A 27,785-nucleotide genomic window follows, 5' to 3' on the forward strand; every position below is an offset into this window, starting at 1 on the left:
CTCTTTTGTGCTTCTCTGTCCTAAGAGACGGAGACAGCAGAAACAAAAAGGGGGGGTTTTCCAGCACCTGACCCTTCGTTACCCCTGGTGTGAGCCCCCGGAGGTTTACTCACCAGCGGGTTGCTCTCCGTGTCCTCTCTGGCCGACATCTTTACTTAGGTGCAGACCGAAGACATGTGGGGAATCCTGCTTTCTCCTTTTCTTCTCTTTTTTATTTTTTTTTTTTTTTGGATTTTCAAATTTGGCGCCTTTTTCCTCGAGGCCCCGCCCCCCCCGTGACGCGGCCGTGCTGACGTCATGCCGCCGCGCCGGACCCGGGGGATACACTCTGTGTCGGGCTCTGAGGAGGGCGCATAGATGTCCGGGGACGTCGGATCGAGCGCAGCCGCCGGCCCGCGCCGCGCGCTCTACACCCCCCCCCCCCCCCGCTGGCATACCTGCTCACGCCGACAGAGGATCGCTGGAAGTCAGGGTCCCGGGCCGACGTCCAGAGCGGGTGCCTGATCCGGAGGAGGCTTCCAAGCCCTGCAGGTACGGGCTGTTTCTTCCCAGTGCGACAACCCCACTGGGCAGCGCGCTAGGGAAGGGTTCCCCGCAGGGAACGTGGTGCTGGTTTTGGATCCTGCGGGTGAGGGTCCCCACGTAGGGTCTCACCCGCGCAAGCTCTGCCAGCCCGACCAGAGAGTCGTCCCCCCACGGGCGGACAGGCTGCATAGGAATTTCTTCTTTCTTCTTGCCTCCAGCATACACCTGGAGGCTTCCGCTTGGACTGTCCTGTAGGGACAGGAAGACACTGGTGAGCTGGTGGCGGGAGGTGCCTTTTGTATGTTTTTCCGCTTCCTGTCCCAACAGGGGTCCAGTGGACATCCTCCATGTGTATGCTGTCAGGATGACGAGGGGAAAAACAGTTTACAAGTCTATAGAAATGTATTAAATCGGAAGGTCTTCAGTTTTGGTCTATTTTTGTATCTTATATCTCCAGGTCGTTTTTTTTTCCCCCTCATTTTATATTTTTTTACACTAGATCAAGAGCGCAGCAACTTTTGCTGCTCTTTTGATACTAGTTTTGAAAAATACAGATTTTTTTTTACTACATTGTATTCAATGGGAGGTACAACTTGAAGACAATCTGTTTTCATTTCCAGTTTTGTCCGTTTTCTCTATGGTGGTGGTGCTGATTCTTCAATGAACGTGGCTCAGTGATTAGTATTGTTACCTTGCAATGCTGCGGTCCTTGGCTGAAATCTCATCAAGCGTAGCATCGACTTTGACTAAAGGTGATAGCTGTATGACGTTTTTCAGATTTGAACCTACAACTGCAGTACTACAAGGCAGCAGGTCTAACAATTGAGCCACCATGCTTTTTTCATGACCTGAGAAATAGAAGAGTAAGAAGAATGAACACAATGAGAACACCTAAAAAGCCAATACAGGTAGTCCCCTACTTATGAACAAGGCCGTTTGCAAGTGCATTTGTTCATATGTCCGAACAAATGCACAAATACATGAAATAAAGTTCATACTGTTAAGACCCTTTTACACGGGCCAGGAGTCTTAAGTGACTGCACGGGCGCCGACATTACCACTAAGGTAGTCAGCGCTCGTGCAGAGCTTTCAAACTGCAAGTCCTGCTGCCGGCTTATCAGCTTCTTGCTCAATGCTTCCTATGGGAAGCGCAAAGCGGGAAGCGGTCAATACAGGATGAGCAGCCAGCAAGCACCAACAGGGCTTTTTAAAAAAATTAAAAAAAAGCTGACAGAAAAGTCAGCTTAAACAACCACAAACAGGTGAGTGATATTTTCGCTTCACACTGAATGAGTATTGCTTACTTTCGCTTGTTTGAAGGAATTTTGAGTGATAATCTTGTGTAAAAATAGCAACAATAATAAAAGGTCTTTAATCTTACATTCCTAATTGATACTGTTGTTGCTTGACATAGGAACAAACCCGATTGGATAAGGCCCTTACTCTTGGACGGAGGGAGCCGTGATTCCTGGGTGCGGGAATCTAGGAGTACTCCTAGATACATCTTCTGCGCACCCGGTATTAGGTCTGACTTGTGTCTGTTTACTATACGCCCCAAGTTGTCTAAGGTAGACAAGATTACAGACAAGTCTGTATGGATGGTTTCTGCTGATCTTGACACTAGCAGGAAATCGTCCAGATAAAGGGAAGATAAGGATTTGATTTCTCCTAAAGTAGGCCATCACTTCTATCACTACGTCCATGAAAACTCTAGGGGCACTGGATACCGAACCGCAGAGCCATCAATTGGTAGTGATAAATTACATTGCCCATTTGCAGGGCAAATCTTAGATATTTGTAATGTGCGGCAGTTATTGGGACATCGTAGTACGAGTCTTTAAGGTCTATGGTACACATGACACTGTGGAGATCTATTAGAGGTACGATGGATCTGACAGTTTCCATTTTACATTTTCTGTAGGAAATAAATTTGTTTAGGGCCTTGAGATCAAATATGGTTCTTATAGAGCAGTTTGGTTTTTTGATTATGAAAATAGCAATAAAAGCTCTTGCCCCTATCCTGTTCGGGAACCTGCATCATAACTCTAAGTCTTTTAGTTCCTGAATGCCCATTATCAAATTTTCCTGCTCTTGCAGGGACCCCTGGGAGGTTAGGAAGAATCTCTTGGGGGGTAGAGAGTTAAACTCGATTCGATATCCGGTTTTGATTAATTGTAGTACCAAGGGGTTGGACATTACCCGCCGCCACTGGCCCAGATATCATAACAGACTACCCCCACCGTTGGGTCAGAAACTTGCTAAATTTCCTTACCCCGACCTTCTTTGGGGTACGACCACCTCTGCTCTCTGGAGGTGGCTGCCGCATCCTTTTTGGGAAGAATCCTATCCAGAAGGACTTTTATTCTTGTCCCCCGCTTCCTCGAGGACTTGATCCAGGACCGGACAGACCATGCACATAGAAGCTTGTAGTTCCTCCCTTCCCCTAATATCCACTCTTCCGCTAGAATTTTCCTCGTACATTCTCGAATAGAGATTTTTTTATAGTGCTCTTCCAATTTCTTATCAAAGACAATGCATTTTCTAGCCCAGTTTTGCTTTTCAGACCTTCCCCACGCAAAGGATCGAGGGGGGGGGGGGGGGAATAAAGGGAAAATATATGCATTCAAATCAACCACAGTGATATTTTGCATATTCCTTTTGGCATATAGCCACACACGGTTTGCAGGGGGGTGGGTCTGCCTCTCCTTCCCGTGTTGAGCTGTCGCATGCCGACAGGCTGGAGGCTGGAGGCAGAAATTTGAATTTGGCACCTTTTCTGGGATTCGGTAGCCACGCCCCCCCCCCCCCCCCCAACGTGACATCATCGCTCTACGCAGCGCCCGACGCTGGGAGGAACGCCGCTGCTCACCGCTGCCAGGAAGAACTACTGGAGACACAGGCAGCAGCGAGACTCTGAAGCAGACCTGCGCATGGAGACCCACACTACAAGGTGACTGAATGCTCCATGGCGGCATGGGAATGCAGGGACTCCGAGCGGTCTGCAGACCAGGCCTCTTCCTTCCAGGGGATCTTCAGCACAGCGTGCCCTTGGTGCGTAACCCCCAGAGCTTGCTCCACTTGGCCACCGTAGGGATAGGAAGACACTGAGGAGATGGTGGAAGGGGGAGGTGCTTTAAAGGGCTCTTTCTGTCCCTACTAAGGCCAGAGGGCAACCGCCATATGTAAATTGGGCCGTCGGGATGACGACCGGGAAAACTCGCCTTCTCCGATGAAGTGTGGCGGGGAACTCCTGGGCTAGCATATCACCTTTACATCATGGAGGTTATAACGTGCCTTGAAGCAGTTAAACCATTCATAGCTTGCAGTAAAGGTCATATCTGCGGCTTTTCCCCCTATATTTTGTCTTCACGTCTTCAAAAAGACTTTAAAGCCTTCTTTTGATTAAGTATTAGGCTTAGTGGCTCTTTTCGGATGACAATCCTCCATCCAAATGCTCAAAAGTTTTTCAAGTTCTTTGATCACTTCACCAGGTTTCCTACTAATAGTAAAGTACATAGGCACTGCTCCATGATCTTATCCTTGTTCTTGAGAATTGTTCCGATGGTATAACGATTCATCTGGTACAAGTGAGCAACATCAGCCATCTTCTCAACGCGCTCCACTCTTTAGGATGTCCACTTTTGCTTCCATTGTGATGGCCTGGTGTTTCTTAGCACTACCCAACGCATCACCACTGCTTTTGTGCTCAACACGCGACATGTTAGAATACACAACACATTCTACTGAAACCACGTGGGTACAGTAAGAAAGTTAATATTTATGACAATGCTACTCCTGCTTGCTGCTGCGGCCACTTGGCGAGCATGCAAATCATCATTACATGCCAACTTAACTTTAGGACAAACTTGTTCATGTGTACCGAAGTTCGTAACTTGAACGTTCGCAAGACATTGCCCTTGGTCAGGTTTGAACATGCAAATCCACTACTGCAAGGTAATAGTTCTAATGACTGAGCTACCATGCTTGTGAAGGAAGAACACAATGAGAACATGGAACCTCCATGCAGATATCCAGTCAGGCATGAACCTAGAAGCCCAGTGTAATAAGGCAACAGTGCTACACTGAGCCATCAACCTAACTCCTCCTCTAGAGGAGAAGATCTTATATTCTCCAGCCCCTTTAGTTTTTCTTCTACTTCTCTAGAGGAGGGAGGAAGAAGGGAAAAAAATGGGGCATGGTCGTGGAAGAGCGAGAAGACTAAACGCAAAGCAAACCTATTTCTTTTGTAATTAAAGAGCAAGTGTGGAGACTCAGTTGTTAGCATTGCTGCCTTGAGGTGCTGGAGTTGTAAATCAACCAAGGGTGAAGGCGGTAAGGAATTTTTTCAAAGTTGATGTAGCTCTTGATGAGTATCCTAGCACTGCAAGGCAACAATGCTAACTGAGCTACATTTATTGAAGAGGCACCACCACGTTTTAAATTCTGAAATACAAATGTAAGTGGAAAGCTTACACAGGCTTTCCTTTTTACTTCCAGTTTTATATTAAAAAAACACAAACAAAAAACAGAAAACTTATCAGTTGAAATAAAAATATAAATAGTATGAATATAACCTAATAAAGGTTTGTTATCTGGAATGATTGAGCCTTTTTGTTGATAAAGGTCACATGACTGAAATGGTCCCATTGTGGTTTTGGCTGCATTTTAAGGCCCATTTAAACAACGATTATCGATCAAAAGATGTCTTGAGCGATAATCGTTGTGTCACTTACATATAGCAAGATGATCGCTCAAACGTTGAGCGAACACCTTGCGCTCCGAGCGGAGGATGCAGAAGACAAGTGGGGCCGCTTGACTACTGCATTCAGCTGTTCCCTGCTCCGAGCGCCCGGCTGTAATACAGGGAGTGCAGCTAGGGCTTAACCTTCTCATGAGTTTATCGCAAGCAGTAGCAATACGATGCATGCTTTTCCACAAGAAAACGCATAGGGTTGCTACAAAAATTGCAGTGATTTTGTAGCGGCAATATTGCCGACTCCCGTGTGACAGAGGCCTGAAGACCAGGGTGTCTTGGTTCTAAAGGACTAGACACTTTAGGGATGTTACACATGTGGTGGTTTTACTTATTTTTTTTCTTTCAGCTACCAAGATTATTTTCTGCTACATTTTCCCCCGTGACATAGGTCATTGACTTTTCTGTTTAGTTTTTTTACCCACAATAAAAGTTTCTTTAATTTGTATATTTATGCTAACAAAGTAGAATGGATTCCTCATCTTCTTTTGGATGTTTTGAGACACAATTTGTATATTTTGAGATTAGTGTGCATATGGCAACAGTTTTGGTTGGCGTTGGCAGTGGGTCATTTTCTTTATGCATCTTTATTTTATTCTGCATTGGTTTTTTTTTTCCAAACATTTTTGTAATTTTTTTTTTAAGCATCTATGTCCTCCATTACGTTATAGAAGACCTCTGGGGGTCATTCACATTGTCTTTCCCCCCCCCCCCCCCCCATCCATAGGAGTGCAGTTACAGGGGAAAACATCCCCTTGTAGTGACAATAGTCACTAACAGAGTTGGTCAGGGTCTGCCAGGACCCTGCAGCTTGGCTGTGACAGGGAAACCATTGCGGTCACGTGATTGCGGGGTCAAGTAGTCTAAGTAACACTTCTGCTTTCTCCTTTTAGTAAATAGTACTCATTGAGCACTATGTAGCCTGGAAAGGAGAAGGCATAAGCAGTTAAAAACCACATCTTCCCAAGGCCGCCTGCACACGGGCGGAAATCCCGCGGCGGGATTTCCGCCGCTCAAAGCCTGCATAGGAATGCATTACAATACGCACTCCTATGCAGACGGCCACGGTTTGGCCGCGCGAAATGTCGCGCGGCAAACAAACCGCGGCATGTCCTATTTTTGTGCGGGGCTCGCAGATACGTCACTCACCCGGCCGCTGGCTCCGGTCTGCGCATTCGCCGGCTGCCCGGCAGCCGGCACATGAAAGAGCCGGGGCTGCCGGGCGCGGGTGAGTACGCGCTCGTCTCTGCAGGCACTCAGGTCGGGTCCTGCGGCGAGAATTCTCGCCGCCGGATCCAACCCGCTCATCTGCAAGCGGCCTAAGGCCGCCTGTTCACAGCCAGAATGGAATATCGCTAGCAATATTCCGTCACAGGGAGGAGAGGAGAGTACTGTATCTGATAGGCTCACTGCGGAGAATCGCAGCATGCCGCAGTTTTAATCATGCGAGCGGAGAATCGCTATGATTCTCCGATCATGGACATCGGGCTGCGCTTTCCATAGTTATCCTATAGAAAGTGTGTCATGCAAGCTCTACGGGCGATTTATCGCCGCGGATGTCGCAATGACAACTCGCCTGTGGACAGCCAGCTTTATCCGGGTCCTCAGCTGTGTGACAGCAGAGGACTCTACCTGCTCCTGCTTGGCTGCAGGAGCAGAAGCTTTAATACCGTGCCATACTTTTACAAATCGGTCAGGATTAAAGCCCAAGACCAACCATCACAAGTTTATTGCACTTGGTCCTTAAAGGCTTATACAAGTAGATAAGTAGTTTGCTCATCCAGTTGCTAAGACGCTGTACCAGTGAATGAGAATGATTGAACAATCGATATTTAAACATAGTTGACCGAGCCATCGATGATTTTCATGCTTGCATGAAATTAACAACAAACAAACAAATTATTGTTCATCAATAGCTGCATTTATGCTCAACGGTTCATTTTCACTCGTTTAAACAATTTTTTGTAAAACTAACCAGAAACACGTGACTACTACAGCCAATCATTGGCTCACTTTGGCCAGCGATAAGTTACAGCAGTCACATGTCCCTTTGCAGCAGTGACTACATCCTGACAGTCAAAGGGAAGAGAAACAGGAGACTCCCTTTGATCCCAAGAACAGGGGTCCCATGTCCCCCTCTTGTCACTGCAGGGTTGCTGTTCCACCTGCAAGGACCAATGTTTTATCTAAGCCTCGGTAGCTGCTGAGCGGAGTGGTTAGGGGGCTGAGCAAAGATGTACCAAAGCTGAGTGACATGAAAACCCAACATATGGTGTATTCAGATGGTGTGGTAAAAGCGCATCCAAAAACCACTTTTTATTCAGTGGTATTTCTTACCGTACTGATAAGGCAGATTGTTGGGCTTTGATGTATACTGCAAAGGCCAAAACCCACTATTGGTGTCCATAAGGGGAATGGGGGACTATGGAAATATTTGATGTATACAGTAGCCCACTAGGCAGTGTGAATGGAGCCAAACTAACTTCTCTATTGTTTACTTACATGTCCAGCATTTACTAGTAATTAAAGCAGTAATTTACATTTTCTCACACACAAAAACATTATGTGTAGATTGGCAGTACCTCTTAAAAAGCAAACCAAGTGTCCGATACGCGTTCTAGCAAGGATTTCTCCTGTGCTTTTACACAGGAACGATCATTGCTCAGTGAATGAAGGCAGAACAGTATAGGAGGACTACCTGTTTAGACAGCGGTAAAGCAACAAAAAAGTCTTCAGGTCTGCATGAAAGCTTTGATCAATGTCTATCACTGATCGTTTTTTCGCAGCATGTGTTTACACCTAACAATTATGGCGCAAACCACTCGATGTAATGAGCGGATTACATAGTAATTGTGCTGTATAAGAGGGCTGTTGTGCTGTCGGCCTTGACCCAGATTGATGTGCCTATACTATTTTATGGTCAGCAGCCACATTACTAGGACCACTTCCAGTTCAATGGCCTGGGGGACCCCACAGCATAGCCCAGATCCCAACTTGTGGGGTTAAAGGGTGAAGACCAGGGTTCTTTTGCGGTCATCTCTGATTTGGCCCAAAGCCAAACCAGTGTGTTGCGTAGCAGGTCCACATTTGCTAATCCCAATAGTGTGTGGACCGTCTAAAAAGTTTAAAAAATAGCAAGATCAGTATCTAAATTACTTCAGTAGTTTCCGACAGGGATCCAGTGTTAAAATCTACTTAAATTAAAATTTCTCCAGACCCATTAATCCATATGACTGATGTACTTAGGACTACAAAAGCAGATGCAATTACTCATCTTATGGATTCCTCATGTACCATCTTAACGCAAAATCATATTCATTATTGCAACATGTGCAGCTACCCTTATTTTAAAGATAATCAAAAATTGTACTATAAAACTGGCAGAGTATGCAAGCAAATACCTGTGCCAGAGGTAGAAACACTACTATAGTTCAGAGACCTTTGTACTAACATATACCACCATCTTTGCTAAATTAGACAAATGATCTGTTGACTGCAACCAAGGCAGCACCCGTCTACCTGACCGCATACAAGTTCCATGAGCAGTGCCTGTATTCTGCCAAAAGAACTAGAAAAATACCTGAGGGAAACATAAAATTCAATCTGTAAAAGGGGCTACTTGGCCGATAGCCATATACAGTATTAGGACTTGGTGTTAAGGTTTTGCATATCTATGGAAAATTGCATAATCAACCATTTTATACTGCTCTGTATAACTAGATATAAAGATTGGATAGTGCCCTCTAGCCTTTCAGTTTCAATCACTAGGACCCATTTTACACAGCCACAAACACCATTTAAAAAAAAAAAAAAAAAAAAAGTTAAAAAAGGTAGATGTCTTTTTCTTCCCACCCAAAATATAACATGCTATTTGGAGTTTCCCCATAGACTGCTCTATAGGAAAAACAAACAGACACCATGTATAACAATGCTTCATAATATATATATGAAATTGGTTGAAGCTGCAGCCACACGTGCAGTCTTCAGCATAGTGAACAAGAAATCTGGAAACTAGTCAAAATAAGAAGCATGGGTCTCTGAATATTGTGTGTAGCCCTTCAGATGGGATCAATTGCCACATCAGGAGCACCCTAATGTGTTAGAGCGCCACTGAAAGAAAGTTACTGTAAATTATGGGAATATTATAACTATTGGTACAGCTATTAGTCCTATAACATTTAAATTGAAACTCCTGTAATTTTAATCTATCTATTGGTGGCTTCTCCTGTGGATAGAACATCAATAGAGAAAAAAAAGTCAGTGGGAGCTGCACGTGCAACATTAACCCAGGCCACTGCACTATGGTCAACGCTGCCTGCATGTAGCCTGAATTGGCTACATGGATCAATAAAGTTCTTTCTCTTTTTGAATAACTGATTGCACTCATATATGCTGCCACACATACATATTCTGGATGACATCTGGGTTGCTAGTTCACAACCTTTTGTGGCTATTGCATTCCTTATACTGAAGAGGTTCCTCCCTGATGGGAGTTTTTTTGTAATCAGTGAGTGCTGCGGGCTTCTAGTATTTCGGTTAACTTGCACTGTCCATAGTGACAGCTGCATTCAGAATCAGCTAATCGTCAGGGACCCAGTCAATTATCTACCGATGGCCTGGTTTGAGGCTAGGTCATTGATAGAAATAAAATGAGAAAACTCCTACAAATGTATAGTATTCAGCTGTGATCTAAAACAAGGATTACACGGTCTGCAAAATAAAAATAATTTTTTGCTTCCTCCTGAAATTATGCCATAAATGTATATATTTGGATGTTGAAACCAAATCTGGGAGCAGAATAGTTTACCCACCATTTTAGAGAGATAGAGACTTGTGGGAAAAGAAAAAAATCTCAACCAAGAAATCAAATTTACATCAGCCTTTTTGCCATTTAAAATTTACTAATTAAACATTTTCAGAAAAATGTTGTGCGAGGGCCATTGAACAAGACTTCCTGATTTAGTCATTTTCTCTCTTATTCATAAAATGGTAGAGTTGCAGCGGACCTCCAGGGTCATTGGGTCCAACCCTCTGCTCAGTGCAGGATTCACCAAATCATCCCAGCAGATATTTGTCCAGCCTTTGTTTGAACACTTTAATTGCAGGAGAACTCACCACCTCACGTGGTAACCTGTTCTACTCATTGATCACCCTCAGTGTCAGAAAGTTTTTTCTAATATGAGATTTCTGTCTCCTCCCTTTCAGTTTCATTCCATTGCTTCCAGTCTGCCTTGTGCAAATGAGAATAGGGCTGATCCATCTGCACAGACAGCCCTTCAGATATTTGTAGACAACCATTAAGTCTCCTCTCAGCCTTCTTTTTTCCCCCCAAGCTAAACATTCCCAGATCCTTTAACCGTTCCTCATAGGATATTTGCAGACTGCTCACCATCTTGGTAAATCTTCTCTGTACCTACTCCAATGTGCCTAGGTCATTTTTAAAGTAGGGTGCCCAGAACTGGACACATTATTCCAGATGAGGTCTGCCTAAGGAAGGCTAGAGGGGGATAATTACTTCACGTGATCCAGACTCTAGGCTTCTCTTAATACATCACAGAACTGTGTTTGCCAATATTGACCAATAGACTCTCATGGGAGCATCCAACAGCATGCTTTCGTTTCATTTACCACCGCAACATTTTTTCTATTTGGCCAATATCTTGGTGGAACCTCTCTCCATATTCATCTGAGACAGCTCCCAGATTAGGTGGGAAGATGTCCAAACGTGCGTGAAGAAAATTAATTTTGAGAAACACTGTACAACCTAGTGTCTGGTATGAAGATAGCAGTTCTTCCACTATTTCCATTGATTAATGAATGGAGTTAGTTTTTTGGGGGGGCCTCTGGTTGGCAGCCTTAAACTTACAATATGCCAAATAAAATCTTAGAACCTCTCTGCTCTATTCCAATATCTTCCAGAGAAAAAAAAAAGAAAAAAGGAGGTGTAGAGATGCGTTCTAGTTCAAACCTTCATTTTTCACCTAAATATATGGGAAGTTACACATGACTTTTGAAAATCTGATTATACAATAAACGTTTACAGGCAGAAAGCAAGAATCCCCCTTAATATTACCTTCACATTTTTGTCAAAATATATTAAGAGGAAAGCCTACAAAAAAAAAAAAAAATTATTTCTAGCATGGAAGAAATTCAGTATTTTTATATTCCTGAAAAATGTTATTCAAAAAGTGTGGGTACTGGAGGAATTTGGATTCTTATATGTATTTAAAACCCCAAAATGCATACGAATGACATTTCTGTTGACAGGAGAATTTTGATGTAGACCAGTGTTATTTGAACTCTGATCCTCACCCACCCTCTCGCTCTCCCTCCCTCCAAAGAGGAGGACAAAATTTATGCAAGTAACTTTTTATATGCATGCTGTTGCTTATTTACTAGCAATTTGGAGGCATTATACCTGGTAGTAATGGCATCTCAAAAGTTACCAGTTGTTTGGGCTGCATAGAGGAGATAAAACATTCTTTACAAATATTGAGAGTTTACTACTCTGAAATCATCTCCAGAATTACAGTTTAGAAAATAAACTGATGCGTGCTTAGAGCTTCAGTAATATTAGTACATGTATGATGAGCAGATACGGCACTATGTCCACAATTCATTTGATCAGCAGAGTAACAATTATCCATCCATACCTAATATAGCTGTCAGAATGGAAACAATCCAAAAATAGATGAATAACTTGGGGATGGCCAATGTGATTGTATTCATTATTACACCTTTTCCCTCATAGGATCTAGCCTTTGCTCTGTCCTTAAGCTTGACTACACATCTTTATTGCAGCGTCCAAGGAGCAGGCCCACAGCTGAGGAGATAGCGAGGTAGATGAGGCCTTGTCATGTGGCTCTATCACTTAGGGATAGCACAGGACCTGACTAAGTTACTTATGGGGGAGTTTCACAGGGAAAACTCAATCCGCGGTTTACCTTAAAGGTCCGTTTTGTTACCCGTGACACCACTGTTCTGTCCCATACAGTGAATCCAGAAGTTGGAATAAATGAGTCCACGCACAGGGATAACTTTTCTAAGCAAAACCAGAAATGGTCTGTACTGCTCGTTTACTTGAATACATTTGCATACAGTCAAAACCTGATAACAGCAGGCTGATACAAGTGTAACAAATGATAACGGTGGGATCGGGAGGATACTTCTGCACTCTGCACTCTGCACTCTGCACTCTGCACTCTGCACTCTGCACTCTGCACTCTGCACTCTGCACTCTGCACTCTGCACTCTGCACTCTGCACTCTGCACTCTGCACTCTGCACTCTGCACTCTGCACTCTGCACTCTGCACTCTGCACTCTGCACTCTGCACTCTGCACTCTGCACTCTGCACTCTCAGGGCAGACATCAGGCCATCGCTCAGCCTCTCATGTTCGGGATCATCTTAGGACGAGGCACACTTTCTCCTACTCAATGAAAGCTCTTCTCCAGAGGGGCTCAAACTTACTCAGGCGGACTTGCAGAACCAATTCAGACTCTGACTAGACTGAACCACTGGACTCCTTCCCTTGCACAGCATCCTTGCAAACACTTAAACAAAATGATTACGTGACATACATTTTCCAGACATAACCCAGACGTTAACCCACCTCAGTGCTGCAAAGGTGCAATACACATCACAAATGCAAACATATAGAAGACACTGACAATACAAGTGTACAAGACAAACACATTCATACTTATGGAGGGTCCCATTAATTCTAGGCCACTACAATATGACTATGAGCTATGGCAGCTTACTGAATACTAACCACAGGGGAAGAAAAGACTAACTATGTCATTACAAATCTTTGCCTGAGTCACAATATAAGGCTTTCAAGTCAGAGGAATTCTTTGGAAAGACCTACTGACATCTAACTCTAATGGAAGGCTGTGACATATGCCACTGTGTAAGCAAATAGGCTGTTGTACAATGTAAAAAAATAAATAAATAGAAAAAATTTGAACTTTCTGTATACCATAGCTAGATTAACTTACTATACTTTTCTCACTCACACACACACACACACACACACACACACACACTATTCTTTTCTTATGCAACATTAGCATTTAAAAAAAGGTTTTCCCAAATTAAGCTCATTGAAAGTTTCCAGGAAACACATCTTACAATACACTAGTACATTAACTTTCATATCTGACAATCTGGAACACACTGAATAGAAAATGAACATCCTTTGCTGCCGGACATGATTATTTTTATAGACATTACATTTTTCCCAAGTTGTTACCCAATAAAAGATTAGCATAAAGCAAAAGCCGGATGGCTTACATCTCCATAGCTGAAGTCACGACGCTGTGCCTGATCACTGTACGCCACCTCATTAACTTTTAAGCTGGGTCCGAGAGTTTGCGGCATTTTGGCACCAAGACTAGTGCTACATGACTAAAGTTGCCAGTGGAAATTATATATAGACTTCAAAAGATGAAGTATAGATGGAAAATGGATAAGAAAAGTCTGGCAACATGGTGTAACCTTTATACACAGCAGCAACTCCCAAGATGTTACTGTCATTACAAGACTTTCCTGAAAACTTTCACCTTCAGGTCAAATTTCGGTACTAATTATGTTGTAAGAATATCACCTTATGAGTAGCCCCATAATGACAGCATATCTAACCTGTGACACGAACAGAAAACATTTAAAAACAGAAGTTTTGCAGCAAGAAGTGACTGGGAAAGATGGGAGTTCTTACCTTGTTTGCACTTTTCCCTGTGTCCTCTGTGCCAGCATGCCCATTCTGTAATAGACAAAGACTTTTAAAAATCTAGAACTGTGCATACAAAACAGTAATTCATGATGATCTTACTACTCTAAAATAGAAACTATACTGAGAAAATGCAAATCCTATTATTTTTCCCCAATCACAAAATTGCAGAGTGGTGCAAAGAAATGACATGCAGCATCTGGAGTTGGCCAGCCATACTAGACTTGGGCATCAGGTAGAAAAATTAAAAACTGTATACAGTGATACATTGGGTTAAGAGTGCCTCAACTTACAAGCTTTTTGACTTGAGAGCAGGCTCTCTTCCGAATTTTTGCTTGGACTTAAGAGCAAAACTTGGGTTAAGAGCCTTGCTCTCAATGGGGGCTGCCGCTGCTGCCAGTGGCCCCATTGAAAGCAATGGCCTGCCGGCAACCCCTGCAGTGATTTTCGGGGAATGGCTTTAAATATAAGCCCTTCACTGAAAATCATCCCTAGCTGTAGTAAAAAATATATACTCACCTGCCCGCTGCTGCTGGGGTTCAGGCGTGTCTAGCCACCGCTTGTTCTCCCTGCGTTTTTAATCCCCGCCTGCTGAAAAGTTTGAGCAGTGCAAGGAGAACAAACAGCAGCTAGACGCACCCCGGCAGACAGGAGAGTATATATTTTATTTATTTATTTTACTGCAGTTAGGGGTGATTTCAGGGAAGGGCTTATATTTAAAGCCCTTCCCCAAAAATCACTGCAGGGATGCCGGCGTACTATTGCTTTCAATGGGCCATCCCTATTGAAATCAGTGGGAGAGCTTCACGATCCGGAACGGATTAATGGCTTTTCCATTCATTTCACTGTATAGTACTAAAAACAAATCAGCTAAACATTTGTCTGTGTTTTGTTTGGGTCACCAGTAACAGCACATCTATTTGTACAGTACCCATTATAGGATAAAGACAGTAGGGCTTACAGAATGGCTTTGCAGATGCGACCACGCTGACGAGTCCGATTTTTTTCCCCCCATAATTATCTTGCTCCATTTGATTATATAAAACTATCCAGTTTTATTGAAAAACTGAAGTAGAATATACATCCACAAAATAGCACGCTATGTAAAAATACTTCCACATACCTCACAAAATTAAACCTCAACTCCCTCCCCTCCAAAATCCACCAATACCTCCCACTCAAAAGTATTTAGTCCTTGCAAAAGATACCAAAATAAAAAAATTAAAAAATAAATAATTTAAAAAAAATTAAAAAAAAAGGAGCTTGCAGAGTTGACTAACAGAAGCTCCAGGATAGGTTTAGGCCTCCTGCACACAGGCGGTCGGACCCCGGATGCGGGATTACCGCAGCAGAGTTCGACCCGGTGCCCCCTGCGTATGTGAATGACCCCCAAAAAGGTCTTATATGTTATGGGTGACAGACATAAAAATGACCCATTGTCGACGGAAACCTAAAAACTGTCATCAAATGCAGCCAGAAAAATGTAAAAATAGCTCTTAACTAGAGATGAGCGAACCTACTCGGCCACGCCCCTTTTTCGCCCGAGCGCCGCGATTTTCGAGTACTTCCGTACTCGGGCGAAAAGATTCGGGGGCGCCGTGGGTGAGTGGGGGGGTTGCAGCGGGGAGTGTGGGGGGGGGGGGGGCCTCCCCCCTGTTCCCCGCTGCTACCTCCCTGCTCCGCCACGCCTCCCCCTGCCCCCCCCCCCCGAATCTTTTCACCCAAGTAGTGAAGTACTCGAAAATTGCGGTGCTCGATCGAGTAATTACTCGAAACGAGTACGTTCGCTCATCTCTACTCTTAACCCTTTAGTGACAGAGCCAAATTTTGGCAAACTGACATGTGTCACTTTGACATAGAGTAACACCATAAAGGTTTTGCATATCCAAGTGATTCTAACATTGTTTTTTCGCCACATATTGTACTTCATAGTACTTCATTGTACTTCCTGCAGAGAGTGGCGCGTACTCACCCGCGCCGGCGGCTCCGGCTGTTTGATGTGCCGGCTTGCCGGGCAGCCGTCGCATGCGCAGACCGGAGCCGGAGGCCGGGCAGTGACATTTCTGTGCGGGGCTCGCATTTTCAATTTAAAAACAGTTTTTTTTGTACAGCACATATATGAATGAAGACTTGTACCCCAAAATGGATGCCCCTGTTTGTCCCGTGTTCAGAAACATACCTATTGTGGCCCAAATCTGCTTACAGGAAACATGACTAGGCCTATAATGGAGAGAACACCCCTTGGATTTTTAGGGTACAACTGAATAAATTCCAGGCCCCATTGCACACTTGTAGTGACATTGAGCAGTCAAAACAATAAAGAACCCCCACAAATGACCCCATTTTGAAAACTAGACCTCTTAACAAATTCATCTAGGGGCAGTACTGCATATTTTGACCCCACAGTATTTGAATTAACCTAAGCAAAGCAGGAGGGGAAACAAAATTATGATTTCCATTTTTTCGGCAATGGTGTCAATTTAAAGAGTGTTTTTTTGTTTTTCTTTTAGACAGCACATCGCATTACTGCGGGTAGGGAGGAGAGGAAGGGGGGGGGGTAACCATCAGCATGTAGCTGTAATGTCCACAGCTCATGGGGCTTTAATTCTCAGGGGATGCATGTTTTTACGTCCCTGAGAATTAAAGCCCATTTAGCTAGGATGCAAAAAGGAAATGGGGGGCCTCACTAAGGGGTTATGGTAGCGAATGCATGCTCCTCAGGCATCCTGCTTCCGATTCTAGCAAGTACCACAAGGCATGCTGAAATTTCTTTACCAACTGCCTCATTTCACTTTCTGAACAAAATTTACATGATAGACTGTTCAACTCAATTTTTTTTTTTTTTTTTAAAGACCAAGTACATTTTTTGCTTGATCCCTTCATTTCCAAGCACTCCATAGTAAGATATACCATGAATTGTTCAATAATAGAGATGAGCGAGTATACTCGCTAAGGCACTACTCGCTCGAGTAATGTGCCTTAGCCGAGTATCTCCCCGCTCGTCCCGAAAGATTCGGGGGCCGCCGCAGCTGACAGGTGAGTTGCGGCGGGGAGCGGGGCAGAGCGGGCGGGAGAGAGGGAGAGAAAGATCTCCCCTCCGTTCCTCCCTGCTCTCCCCCGCAGCTCCCCGCCCCGCGGCGGCACCCGAATCTTTCGGGACGAGCGGGGAGATACTCGGCTAAGGCACATTACTCGAGCGAGTAGTGCCTTAGCGAGTATACTCGCTCATCTCTATTCAATAACCTCCATAACTGCCAGTAAGAAAGGTTGCAACCATAAATTTTAAAGGGCTCTTACTGGCTTTTTTTTTTTTTTTTATCACTGCGATATTACTGCGTGTTTTTTTTTAACGTGATTGCCAATGGGACTTTCTAATGTTAAAAACGCATCGCAAGCTTGTGCAATGCATTTTTAACATTAGAAAGTCCCATTGACAATCACGGTAAAAAAAATAACACAAACACACACACACACACACACACACACACACTAAAGGGAACCAGTTTTTTCAATGCAAGTAGTCCTATGCATATATTATAGCAAGCCCACTCACGCACCTTGGCTCTCCTTTACTAACTGCAACTTCAGCAGCTAATTGTGCATGCGCCTTGAGGGTTGTTACTCCCACTGCATCCAAGGTTGGACGAGTAACGATCCTCAAGGCAAGAGCACAGTGCCATGCTGAAGTTACAGCTAGTAAAGAAGAGCTGAGGTCCGCAGGGTTTACTACGCCATCTTCATGGGATTACAGCAAAGAAATCTGTCTGCATGCCAGTCAAGAACAGGGCCGTGCCTGGAGCAGCATGTAGGGAAAAATCTGATTCATATTACAAAACTAATTAGCAATAAGCAAATCTCAGTAGCAGTACTCTTGAAAATTTATCGTAGTTTGCAGTGTAAAAATTTGACAGGTTGCCTTTAAGAGGCAACGCTTTGCTACTAGTAGGAAAACATGTGCGCTCTATGGGAATTTTTAATCTGAAAAAAAGTAATGAACTAACAGGCCTTTAGTGACATCAAAACTACAAAGAGTAACTGAGTGAGGTCAGACCAAAATTCCTTATGTCAGGGACAAGTCCATATTCCATGGACCACAACTGCGTTTAGTTCTCCACATTTTGGACACTACTAGAATATCCTGAGCATTTTACTGAAGGATATTATATCCATAAATGGCTCTATGGATAAATTTAAAATGGGTTGTCACTCTTAAGTCCAGCTCCTGGCACTGTGTCAGGTTGGCAGTACCCACTACTTCCTCTCGGTGGGTAATGTTGGACTGCCAATCAAGTCAGACGTCTCCCATTCACAGTGAGTAGTTGGGAACCCCAATGGCAGGAGCAAAAAAAGAAAGAAAATATACCAGGGATGGCTGTATGTGGGCTTGTTTAAGGGAGAAATTTTTCTACGGCGCTATTTTGGGGTACACATAAATTTTTTTTTTTTTATTTGCTTGGTACAATTTTTGGATAGGTACAACCTTTTGATCACTTATTACGTGGCTTAGGGCTCACCCACACAGGAGTATGACGAGCATAAAAAACAACCAGTTACAGAAACCTTTTCCTAATCCAGTTTTATTTTTTGATAGGTGTAATTTTTTTAAAATTCTGTTTGTATTCACTATAAGGGCTGCCATTTCACCTGAGCAACTTTTAACAGCATTTAGAGATCTGCTTTACTGCTGCTTCAAGGGCCATTCACACAATGAAGAGGGGAGCCATTGACTTGTATGGAGACTGTTCTAGGCATGCCCTGTGATCTGCACTCAGAGGTTATTTTGCATGGAGGGGGAAGTAGATAGCCATGGATTATCCCCTATTGAGAATGGTGGATCCTGTGTTCTCTACATATATGTGTTTACCAGTCAGTGTAATTCTACCTGTGAGGTTAATGAGACGACTGCGGCAAAGCTTGTTCTACAAAACAGGGGGTGGGGGGGTGTAGAGCAGAACATGTACTTAGGAGTTTCAAAGTCTCTAAACCGGTGTCTTGGTTTGCGAATTTTATTCTCTCCTCCCATTATGCTCGCCTGTGCCCCTGCAGTGACCTCTGGCTTACCATTTTCGGCGTCTTCACTTTGCGCTGTGGATGTGCCTGCTGGCTCGCACTGAAATAGGAAATACTGCAATTTACACCCCACGAGCGGAATATCGCAGTTGATTTCCGCTCGTGGGCATGGAAATGCATTTTCCAATGCATGACCTATGAGCTGTATTTGCTGCGGGATCTGGAGCTCTGTGTGCAATAGGCCTTAGTTGTTCAGTTTCTGCATGCATGAAAATTTAAATGACTGCCTGCTTACTGTGGATGGAGGCAGACAGGCATAACTATTCTATTCACACCTCCAATAACTAGTGGTGCTTGTTCTTGTTATACTCTTGCTGCTTGCAACTTGTGACTTTTCACCCCACTTTTTTTGTTGCACAAAAGTCACATATCAATCTGCATGTATGTAGAACTTTCAACCTAACATTTGTTCTCAGGCCAGTCCTAAGAGTCCCTCGACGGTGTGGAAGAGGCATAGGATACAGGGCAGATTTCCAAATACTAGCTTTGGGGCTCAATGCAACCAATCACAGGGCAGCTTTTATTTTCCAATAAAAGAATACAAGATGAAAGCTGCACTGTGATTTCTTGCTATGGGGACAGTTAAGACAGTTTTATAACTCTCCCCCAAGAATTCTCTGCATTTCATATGCAATTAAGAATATAAGTATAGCTTTTACCATTCATTTATATTCTAAGATATGACAGTGTTGGCTGCCAGCACTACAGCCGTTAAATACACAACTCTACCCTGAGCAATTACTCCCTCCTTCTCATATTGCCATGGAAATGAAAGCTACAATGAACAAGAGAAAAAAAGAAGCGCAGAAGAGACCTTGTGCTGCATGTCACTCCAATAAAGGTAAAGCACTTCTGTAGAAGCACAGACAGCGAGAAGAAGAGGGAAGGGTGCTGAGGGCACATCCAGCCAACAGAAAATGTATCAGTCATCCGTGCAAGCACATTACAAGGGGCTAATGGAACAGCGAGAGGAGGACGCTCCCCCCAGTTACCCAGGCTGACAGATCATGAAAAGTGAGGAGATGATTTTTCTCTCGGCAGATCTCCATCCCCCAAGATGTACTACTGTCAGTTTGATCCAAGCATTATAAGCGCATGTAAGTCATTGCGCTGAGTTAGAGATCTGGCTAGAAAGGTCTTTGTCTGCAGGATAATTAAAAGCACTGTGGTGCTACATGGCAATGCAACAAGTGGGGAGAACGCCTAACCCTTCCCGCATACATCAGGACATGCAGCATCTGATTACTAAGGGCTCTCCCAAATGAGTGATTTTATAGCACGTACTACAAAAAGGGTTTGTGCGCGTACTACGAGCCAACATACACAAATGTGTGAGACATGCACTATCTTGTTGCATATTAGGCATGCTTACAAGCCAAAGTAAGGGGGATTTAATAGCATGCAGTGTATTGCTGTGTGCTCCCTGTGCAGGGACACTTGTGTCAGAGCCTTAGGCCAGATCGTTACCAGAAGGTAATCATTTTGTACCATACTAATAAGAGAAAAAAAGAAAATGAAAAAACATGTGACCAAACAATCAGGTGTTCTAGAAACAGAACGTGTGGGCTTTTACTGCTGTCAATTTTCTATCTATTCTTTCCTTGTAGAATTTCCTTTTTAAAGTCTCTAAGGACACACATGCTCACAAAACGTTGCATTTAAAATTGTGCCATTTTACCACGATTTTGAGTTTTTGAACACAGTACATATGTATGTATATACGCATTTGCTGTGCATGTTAAATCCCCATAGCCTACATTGGTGCTTAATATGTACCAAATTGGGACATGCTTTGTCCACACACCGGGAATAAAACACCAGTGTGATTGGTCCAATAGAGATCGATTGGCTTTTTTCAGTGTGTAACACACAGGCAACACACACCTGTGTGAGTCCTTACAGTGGAAACCCAGGGGATCAGTCAATACTGGGCACCGATGAGGATATTTTTTCTTAAACCAAAACATAGTACAAAAAAAAAAAAAAAAGTAGTCTAAGCCCAAGTATAGAGAAGTCTTGTTTTGAATGCTGATCCAGCATGATCCCCAACCAAAGAGGAGGAAAATTTTTCCTTTTAGGGCAGCTTGCGTCATACTTTGCTCTGGAACAATAGGGAGGAGTTATTTATGGCGAGTCGCAAGTTTAATAATACGTTTTTGATAAACATATGTGGCTTTTTTTTTTTTTTTTAACACTGCGGCCCTGCATATTTGGTCCATGAAATCGGCAGGGTGCTCTGCCCAAGAAACAGACATTGCCCTAGTGGAGTGAGCTTCAAGACCCATCGGGACTGGTTTATTTAGTACTTTACAGGCCTCAGATAGCTGCCTGGATCCACCTGGCTATCAAACGCTTTGCCACTTTTTTGCCTCTATTATTTCCCAGGAACTGCAAAATAAGTTCTTCTCTTTTCTCCACCGAGTCGTAGAGGAGATATACTGCAACACTGCCCTTCTAACATCCAGGCAATGATACACCTGCTCCTTATTATTCCTGGGTCTATTACAGAATCACAGAATAATTATTTCTTGGGATCTGTGAAAGACAGACACCACTTTGGTGAGAGACCGAGGGGTCTAAACCGAACACTTTCTCTCCCCCCCCCCCCCCATGTCTCTGAAAAAAGGTGACCGAATGGATAACAGCTGCAACTCACCCACTGTCCAACCTGTTGTGATGGCTACCAAAAACACGGTCTTCCGGGTTAGACGCCATCTCTATTAGGTTTTTATCAGCTCAAACGGAGGACCTGCTAAAACAGAGAACTAGATTCAGATCCCAAGGGAGGAACTGAACTAAGGACTCTAGGCCTTAGACGCTCAGCTGCTCTCAGAAACCCCACGACCCAGCCGACGTCTGATAGCTTAGTGTCATAAAACACACTACCGTAAGTGCTGAAACCTGAACCCTAAGGCTGCTGGGCGAGAGCCCCAAACCAACCAGTCCTGTAGGAAATCCAGTATTACACCTATAGCTGAGGGATGCAACCTCCAAGTGTCTAGCCTCGCACCAAGAAGAAAATTTCTTCCACACTTTGGAATAAATTTTATTATTTTGCTTTCTACCGGCTAATAAAGTATCCAATACTTTATGGGAAAACCCCCGATCTTGAAGGAGGGCTCTTTCAATAAACAAGCTGCTAGGTGTAGACTTTCTACCCCTTGGTATGATAGGGGTCTCTGAGTTAGGAAGTCCCTGTGGGGAGGTAGGAGTATAGGATTGCTGATACTCAACCCCTTTAACAGGGAGAACCAACCTTTTTGGCCAAAAAGGTGCTATTAAAATTAACGTGCACCTTTCGTGCCTGAATTTCTCTAACACTCTGAGAATTAAAGGGAATGGTGGAAAGGCATATGTTAACCCTAGCCCAAAATCCTGAACTAACGCATCCAGGCCTCATGGCTGGTCTTGAGGGCTGAGAGAGAAGAAACCTTCTACTTTTCGATTCTCCCTTGTTAGCGAATAGGTCTATTTCGTGAACTCCGGACGAGAATCAAATCCCGAAACACCTCCTGAGAAAGGACCTTTCTGAGTTCCCCTCAGGTGTGTCGCTGAAATTAACTGAACATTATGTTCTGCCCATTGAAACATCTTTTGCGCTACGTTCTGTAACAGGACCTGACTGGTTCCTCCCTGATGTCGCACATAGGCTACGGCTGTAACATTGTCCGATAGGACCCTCGGGTGTTTTCCCTGAGTCACGCATCTGGATGCCTGCAGGGTCTTCCATATTGCCAAAAGCTCTCTAAAATTTAATGAATGCTTTTTTACCTTCTGAGGCCAAGTTCCTTGAAAATAAGTCTTCCCCACTTGGGGGCCCCAACCCTGAAGGCTGGCATCCACTGTAATTAGTACTACATGGTCTGGGAACCAACTCTACCCTTCTCGCTAAATTGGTCTCTGACAGCCACCAATGAAAATTTTTTTTTTTTTTTTTTTTTTTACAGTGTTTGTGAACATGACTTTGTCTAAAGCCAATTGCTTTCTGTCCCACAAAAGTTATCATAAATTTTTGAAGAATTCTAGAATGGTGCTGAGCCCATGCTACTGCTGGAATGCAGGCGGTCAGTTTCCCCAGAAGGCACATTGCTGCTCTGATGGTACATGACCCCTGCATCAGAAATTGAGAGTTGAAGGACAAAAGATCCAGTCTCCGAGATATAGGGACAGAAGAACTTTGAAGAACTGAATCTAGTATAATCCCCAGGAAACTTCTGCTGACAAACTTGTTTCATCTACCATTGCATTAACTCAAAAAAAAAAAATATAAAAAAAAAAACAAAAAAACAAAAACACACTGTGGGGTCAAAATACTCATGAGACCCCCTCAGTGAATACAGCAAGAGCTCCCACACACTTGAGTTTTTTTTTAACACGTATGTCAATGGTACTTTCTAATGTTAAAACCGCATCACAAGTTTGTGCTTTGCGATTTTTGTGTGATGCGTTTTTAACATTAAAAGTACCATTGACTTACTGTATTCACTAGGGGGGGGGGGGGGGGGGGTCTCATGAGTATTTTGACTCCACACTTAGGAGTTAGTGCAATGGAAGATGAAACTAGCTTTTTTTTTTAAAAAAAAAAATTTGATCGCCGTTATCAATTGATCGCAGCGATTGTGTGACTGGGGACCGCACATCGCAGTGCCAGATGAGAGCTCCAGGCACTCTGCCTCCGGTAGCCAATAGCTGTCACACTTCCCAACCCCGCAGTTTTATTCTACAGGGCCAGTGTGTTTTTATGGCGCTGATGGGTGGTCACTAAAGGGCTAAGTAAAAGCACCCTTAGAGTTGTAGACTGGACAAAATTGTTTAAATTTAAGACAATCATAATTTATGTCCATACTAGCGTACGTCGCGCGTTGCTGCGAAGACAGACATACAGACATACATTCGTTTTTATATATCTAGATGACGGCAGCAGCGACCACTGAGGTTTTGTAGGCCGCTGCTTCCCCCTTGCAGGCTGAATAAAATAGCCGTTGTGTGGAACATCCAATTTATCCGGCTGCTGTGGCTTCTTGGGAAGATAGCCTAGTACATGTTTGCCCACTTCCAACTCCAATGGAGACTGACTGTAAATGGCTGGCGTGCTCTTGTATTTATGGTTTCAAGCTGTACGTGTCATTGCATACAGTCTATCTATCTAGGTTATTGCATACAGTCTATCTATCTATCTATGTGAGAAAATTACATTCCGTACGTAAAATTTGGAGGCTAATTCTTTTGCGCATAGAATCTCGAATAATCGAGTTGGGACCCATTAGCGTTTCCTATTTATGACATATTCAATGCTCGTGCCAAATTTCAAGTTTCTATTACATCGCGAAGCGAGAGAATTCGATTCCGTACGTAAAATTTGGACGCTAATTCTTTTGCGCATAGAATTAGTATATGAGGAGGAGGTCGTCTTGTGTAATATATATATATAGATGAGGAGGCGGTCGTCTGTGTAATATATTAGTATATGAGGAGGAGGTCGTCTGTTTAATATATTAGTATATGAGCAGAAGGTCTCACAATGCAGCTTTATAGAACATGTTGGGGCATGTTCAAGGGCGTTGATGACATCAGTGATGACATCACAATAGCAGGTGGCTTACTTATTCGATCTACGTGGGGGGGGGGGGTCGTAACTTTTGATGACGCTCGCGCGCGCGCCATTTATCGTAGGATAGTTGTACTATGCCTATAATCTTCCCAGGAGTGTACTCAACAACTTCCCAAAGTTTCATGGCGATTGGATGAATGGTGTAGTAGCGCATAAAGGACAAACAGACACGCACACAGACATACATTCAATTTTATATATGTCCATATTTAGAAGGAATATATTCTGAAATTGCCCTAGGAATTCTCCAGGTCACAAAAACAATTCTGATAGCCAAAGGCAAAAAGTACCCATAGGCAATATCCCCTCAAATATAATCTAAATACTTTATTTTAAATATTATTCGATGTTTTCTTGAATAATAAAAAGGGGCAAATGATGGTAGCCAATAAACTGTGACCAGCAGTCATCAGTCCGTATCATGTGTATATTTGTACACACACACACACACACACACACACACACACACACACTTTAATAGGGTTTTGGTGGTGCTTACTAATGTCCATATAGGCTTTTGGAAATTGGCCATCCAGGCCTATATTTTAGGGCTTATTCAGACGACCGTATATCAGTTGGGCTTTCACGCCCAGCCAATATATGATGTCCCTCTCTGCAGGGAGAAGAGGCTGGAAGAGTCAGGATCAGTGCACTGAGCTCCTGCCCCCTCCCTCCCCCTGCCACTACTTGCAATGGGAGGGAGCGGGGCCAAGTCACACCCATCCAACCCTCTCCCATTGCAAATCATGGCAAGGGGCGGGAGCTCAGTGCACTGCTCCCAGCTCTTCCAGCCTCCTCCCCCTGCAGAGAGGGACAACATATATCGGCCGGGCGTGAAAACCCTGCTGATATATGGTCGTCTGAATAAGCCCTTAGTGTGTATATGCACGATTACACATGATACTAACCAATGACTGCTGGTCACATTTCATTTGATACCACCATTTGCCCCTTTATTGTAAACATTATTTTAGGGTTGTCTTTGTGAAAATAAAAAAGGTATTTAGATTGTATTTTAGGGGATCTTACCTATGGGTATTTTTTGCATTTATTATTATCTAGCAATTAGAATTGCATTAGACGGAATATTACTCTGTCTACTGAAGTCTTTAAAAAGTGACCCTACGCTTTCAGGACATCAATACATTCAAGTAAAGTGCACCACAGATTCTTAATTTTTGAATATAAAAGTTAAGACTTCTATTCAATAAAAATAATGCATAGGTTTCAGATATCTGCAAGATAGCGCTGAGATTCCAAGAAAAATTGGTCAATATCTCGTTTTTGGATTTTCAATGTCCTCCGACAATTAAGTAGCTACTCAGCTACTTAATAGCTTATTAGTGTGCAAATGAAGTCTTTAGCTGAATGCAGTTAATAGCCCAAGGGCTCTTATCTCCATTCAGCTCCTTTGTGCTCCGTCGAGAAACAATGCTATCAGCACTACCTGCGGAGAACTCAGCATGCAGGCCTGATAAGACCGCAGGACGATTTTTAGGTTGACCTGAATTTAACGATCAGCTAGCAGTGCACGAAAAGCGCACGATGGCCGTGCGTTCAGACGCAACGACTATCACTCAATAGTTTTTTTGCGATTTTTGAGTGATCATCGCTTCGTGTAATTGGGCCTTTAGAGATCGTATAAAGAAGCGTATATAGAACATAAGAGTATATGGCAATACATAGAAAAATCACTGTTCCATACATTACTGTCATGTGCAGATTCCCTGTCCACATAGCCACTACTCCTGTCTGTACTGACGCCATTCCTTAGAAGTTTTATTTACTGCCTCTCAGTCAGGTGTCTTCTGTGGTTCTTATTGGATTTCTCAGTCTCCCTATACACAGAGTTTGTATAGAGGCTTTATTTATGGTATACGTATTCATTTTCAAACATTTATGGGACATTGTTCCGATCTCTTACTATCGTTTATAGTTGTAATAAGGTCATCTCTTTAAAAAGGAAAAATGATTTATATACATATTGCATTTGGTATATGCATAGATGTATATACAGTCTAAAGGTGCCTTTACCTTATGACACGTTTAGTTCCTGGCGTTCTCCATTATAGTGTGGTGCACTGATAAACCCTTCTACATTTGTGATCACTTGTGACATAAAATTTTCTAAATTTTTTAAGGGTCTCGATTCCCTGCCTCGTTTTAATGCTTGAATCTGAAAGTACGATACCAGTTTGGTCTCTTATTTCATGTCCTCTCTTCGCGGTGGTTATCCATATTTCCTCTGCATAGCCCATTCAGGTATAACCTATATAGGTTTGTTGGCTCCTATAGCAAACTATTCTTTGTGATATTTCAACTACCTTCTACTGCTTTTAGTTTGCTTCTGTATTTCTCACCATATGGTTTTATAGTCTTAAGTTCCATAATCAATAAAAAACAGATATGCCTTAAAAAAAACAAAAAAAAAAACTGATGTAGATCATCTTTTACCGATTACGCAAACTACCAATATATTTTGTTGATACTACCAGGTACTTCATTGCTCTATATAATTGTGATTCTATGTACTTCTGTTTGGTACATGCCTCTTTAGGGAATGTTTAAGTCTACATATTATGTTCTGTATAAACTTCTTTGCTAGACACAATCAAGTATGACAAGAACATAACTGGAAAATGTGAATGTGCGTCGTATGCCGATCCACAAAGTGACTGACTGAACAGATAAATCATATGCTTCTTTATAAGTAAAAAATAATTAAACCTGATGAAGTACATTGAAAGTCTGAAAGCTTGCCATTCGCCAATTTCCTAAATATCTGAAACCTATGCTAATTGTTTAATAAAAGTCTTCACATTTGCAAAAAGAATGAATCTGTGGTGCACTTAAAGGGGTTGTCTCGCGGCAGCAAGTGAGGTTATACACTTCTGTATGGCCATATTAATGCACTTTGTAATATACATTGTGCATTAAATATGAGCCATACAGAAGTTATTCACTTACCTGCTCCGTTGCTAGCGTCCCCGTTGCCATGGTTCCGTCTAACTTCGGTGTCTTCTTGCTTTTTTAGACGCGCTTGCGCAGATGCATCTTCTCCCTTCGGCTGGTCTTGGAAGCATCGGCGTTTTGGC

At 43.2% G+C, this 27,785-nt stretch overlaps 1 protein-coding gene across 2 annotated transcripts in view; it reads right to left on the reverse strand.

Annotated features, from left to right (window-relative positions):
• The window catches only part of RPS6KA1 (ribosomal protein S6 kinase A1), a 180,558-nt gene that overhangs the window by 136,961 nt on the left and 15,812 nt on the right, over positions 1–27,785 (reverse strand). The window contains exon 2 of one of the 2 annotated variants that reach the window (XM_066573002.1): positions 13,998–14,042. In XM_066573002.1, coding sequence (XP_066429099.1) covers positions 13,998–14,042 — 45 coding nt within the window. Of the gene's footprint in view, positions 1–13,997; positions 14,043–27,785 lie in introns of those variants that run through there. The other variant, XM_066573012.1, reaches the window with a different exon arrangement.

The sequence above is a fragment of the Eleutherodactylus coqui genome, chromosome 1, assembly GCF_035609145.1.
Source record: "Eleutherodactylus coqui strain aEleCoq1 chromosome 1, aEleCoq1.hap1, whole genome shotgun sequence".
Classification (NCBI taxonomy): Eukaryota; Metazoa; Chordata; class Amphibia; order Anura; family Eleutherodactylidae; genus Eleutherodactylus; species Eleutherodactylus coqui.